This window comes from Myotis davidii, unplaced genomic scaffold (genome assembly GCF_000327345.1).
Source record: "Myotis davidii unplaced genomic scaffold, ASM32734v1 scaffold147, whole genome shotgun sequence".
Lineage (NCBI taxonomy): Eukaryota > Metazoa > Chordata > Mammalia > Chiroptera > Vespertilionidae > Myotis > Myotis davidii.
In genome coordinates, this window is record NW_006383010.1 from 10,312,019 (window position 1) to 10,315,087 (window position 3,069).

Sequence of the window (3,069 nt, forward strand, 5' to 3'; positions counted from 1 at the left end):
TTGGCTAATCTCTTCACCTTCTTTCATCCAGTCCCTCCCTTCCCCCCAACCTCTGACAGCTCTAAGTCTGTTCCATGTATCTATGCCTCTGTTTCTATTTTGTCGTCAGCTTATTTTGTTCATTAGATTCCATATATAAGTGAGATTATATGGTACTAGAGGCCTGGTGCATGAAATTTGTGCACAGGTAGGGTCCCCAGGCCTGGCTGGCAATCAGGATCGTTCGGGGCCTTCCAGCTGCTGGCCAGGGCCTTCTTTCCCCGGCTGCCAGCTGCTGGCCATATTTGTCTTTCTCTGGCTTATTTCATTTAGCATGTTGTCATCTGTGAAGGAAGAGGCCCGATTGAGTGATGTCCAACATCTTTTGAGGCTCTGGGGAAGAAAGAGCCTGACAGTGATTCTCATGCACTCATATCTCTTCCTGGCACAGCCTAAAATGTTCCCCTCAAGGCCAGCAGTTAGATTGGATTAGTAAACATTAAAATACTTAAACTGTGCATTTATTATTCACATTTGCAGATCCATTTCTACCCCAGACTTCTCTGAGCTCTGACCATTAAATCCAATTATTTATGTATTATTATTACTATGATGTGTCAAGTTCCCAACATGCCCTAGACAGAACTCAGGATCTTCCCTCTCCCCCAAACTGGTTTCCTCCAGGTTTCCTGTCTTCCACACCTCCAATTGCACAAGTCAGGATCTATAAATCATGCTTGGAATTCCTCTCTTTATCACCCTCTAAAGCCTACATATTACTAAATCCCACTGGTTTTGTCTGGTGGTATTTGATGATTTTGGCAGCTCCCTCCACTTCATCAGCATCTCCCCAGTCTAAGCTACCCTCACCTCTCATCTGGGACTTGCAATATATAGTTTCCTACTTGTTCTCAAATTCACTCTTGTTCTTCTCTTATTCATTCTTTACACCGACGGCATTTCACACCACTCATCTGGTACCACCGTGCCTCCCTGCACCACCCGTCATTTTCTATAGCCTAAAGCTGAACTTAGATTCAGGAACAGTTTGCTGTGTTCCTTCTTTTCTCCCTCCCATAACTTAATTCCAGGTATGAGGAGATGTGGACATGATTATTACATGTACTCATGTATGTCCTGATCTATCATATAAAGAAAGGTTCTGTTTGTCTCTTAATGTTTCACAGAAAAATTACTGGAAGTATTTTTACCTAGTGTTAGTGATCTGGTATAAATCATAGGCATTGTGGTGTTTATTTGGTAGATTTATTTGGGTGGAATTTATTTGGTAGAACTCTAGGCAACTTTCAGAGAAAGTGGTTAAAACAAGTCCAAGCAGAGGCTTGTGATTGCTGGCCCATAGTGTAGACATACCATGCAGGTTAAGAAGCTAGAGACGGAGGAAACAGAAGTCATTTCAAATATAAGCCACAAAGTAAAACTCAGAAGTATAAAAGCTCAAATTGTATATGATGATTTGTAATCAACTTTCTCCTCTGAGCAGCTCCTTCTAGTGAGCTTCAGGATGCCAGGATATAACTAAACAATTTATATAATAATTGTGAATAATTCTCCCAAGCCAAATGATAGGTAGACTTCTAGTTGATAGTAAAGACCAGTCTTGTGTTTCACTTCTATGGATTCACAAGTCATAATGATCTTCCCTTTTCTGAATCCCTAGAGTGGAAACAGAGAGGACCCAAAACCATTAGCACTTTTTAAAAATTCTTATATTGGTCTTCAATTGTTTCATATGTATACTCACGGTCAATCTATTCTCAACTATGTTTTATATTTCTTTTGTACATTTTCCTTACCAATCAGAGGTGAGTGTTAATAATTAATGAATGATTGATTGATTGGCTGACCAGAGATACTGAACGTAGCTCTTATGCAGGTTACTGAACACGTATCTACATCACTGAAAGTTGATAGAGTGATATTTGCAGTGACCTGGGGATGTAAGGTATGTACCTCAGGTAAAAATAATAAAAGCCTCATTTTCAACATTCTATTTGCTTTTCTAATGGGTTTTAAGTCAATGTGCTTCAGGAAAAAGATTAGCAGTTTCTGAATGGGAGCTAAATATTTTTCCTGACACTATGTACTTGAGAGCTCTCCGAAACCATGGGTAAAAGAAACCGTGAATGAGCGGGTTGCAAGTGGAATTGAAGTACCCAAGCCACACTAAGAGATCAAGTACTATTATGGGAGTAGAATAGTCTAAATATGGGTCGATCAAAACAGCAAGAAAACAAGGCAACCAGCAAGCTAGAAACACGCCCATCACTATACCCAGGGTCTTAGCTGCTTTCCTGTCCTTTTTCTTAGATAGATTTTTTTTCACTTCCTCCTTTGTGGTTTCAGGCATGTTACTGATAACTCGGGCATGTCGCTTGGAAACGATAAAAATTTTGCCATAAATACCAACCATGATGGAGCCAGGAGTAAAGAAACATGTAGTGAACAATATTGTCCCCCAAAATTTGTTAAAAGTAAGTGCACAGAAATTGAAGCAAGCAACAAGAATCTCATAGCTCTGCATCCCCGATACGTTGGCCTCGGATAGAACTAAACCGAAAGAAAAAAGGGCAGGGGCAGACCAGCAAAATGCCAGTAGTCGCTTTATCATGGAGGTGGTCATGGTGGTTGTGTAGTGTAAGGGGTAACACACAGCATAAAATCGATCGATAGCAATGGAACAGAGGTGGAAAATGGAGGTCAGGCTTAGCATCATGTCAAAACTTGCATGGAACTTACAAAAGCCCTCCCCGAAGTACCAGCAGCTCTCCACGGACCGCACCATGCTGTATGGCATAATGACGGAACCCAGCAGGAAGTCCGTGGTTGCCATGGAGAGGATCAGAAAATTCGTGGGGGAGTGAAGCTGTTTGAAATGCGATATGGAAATCATGATGACCAAGTTTCCAAAGATGGTGATAACCATGGCTCCAGTCATAATCGAATACATGATCATCCGGACTTGAAAAGGGCGGTTGGTGGGAGGACAGGATTTATTTCCAAGTTTTGGACAACTGGATAAGTCTTCAGGAATATAAGTTAGGTCCATGGTGCTTTATCTTTTCAAAT

The 3,069-nt window shown here is 41.1% G+C and overlaps 1 protein-coding gene across 1 annotated transcript; it reads right to left on the reverse strand.

Annotated features, from left to right (window-relative positions):
- Nucleotides 1–2,003: 2,003 nt before the first annotated feature.
- On the reverse strand, nucleotides 2,004–3,069 carry LOC102760139 (trace amine-associated receptor 3). Its single transcript, XM_006778488.2, has one exon. It carries the CDS (start codon nucleotides 3,047–3,049, stop codon nucleotides 2,018–2,020), a length of 1,032 nt encoding a protein of 343 aa, XP_006778551.1. The 5' UTR covers nucleotides 3,050–3,069; the 3' UTR covers nucleotides 2,004–2,017.

Coding starts and splice junctions, on each gene's coding strand:
- LOC102760139 (XM_006778488.2), bottom strand. CDS start 3,049: ATGGACCTAACTTATATTCCTGAAGACTTATCCAGTTGTCCAAAACTT.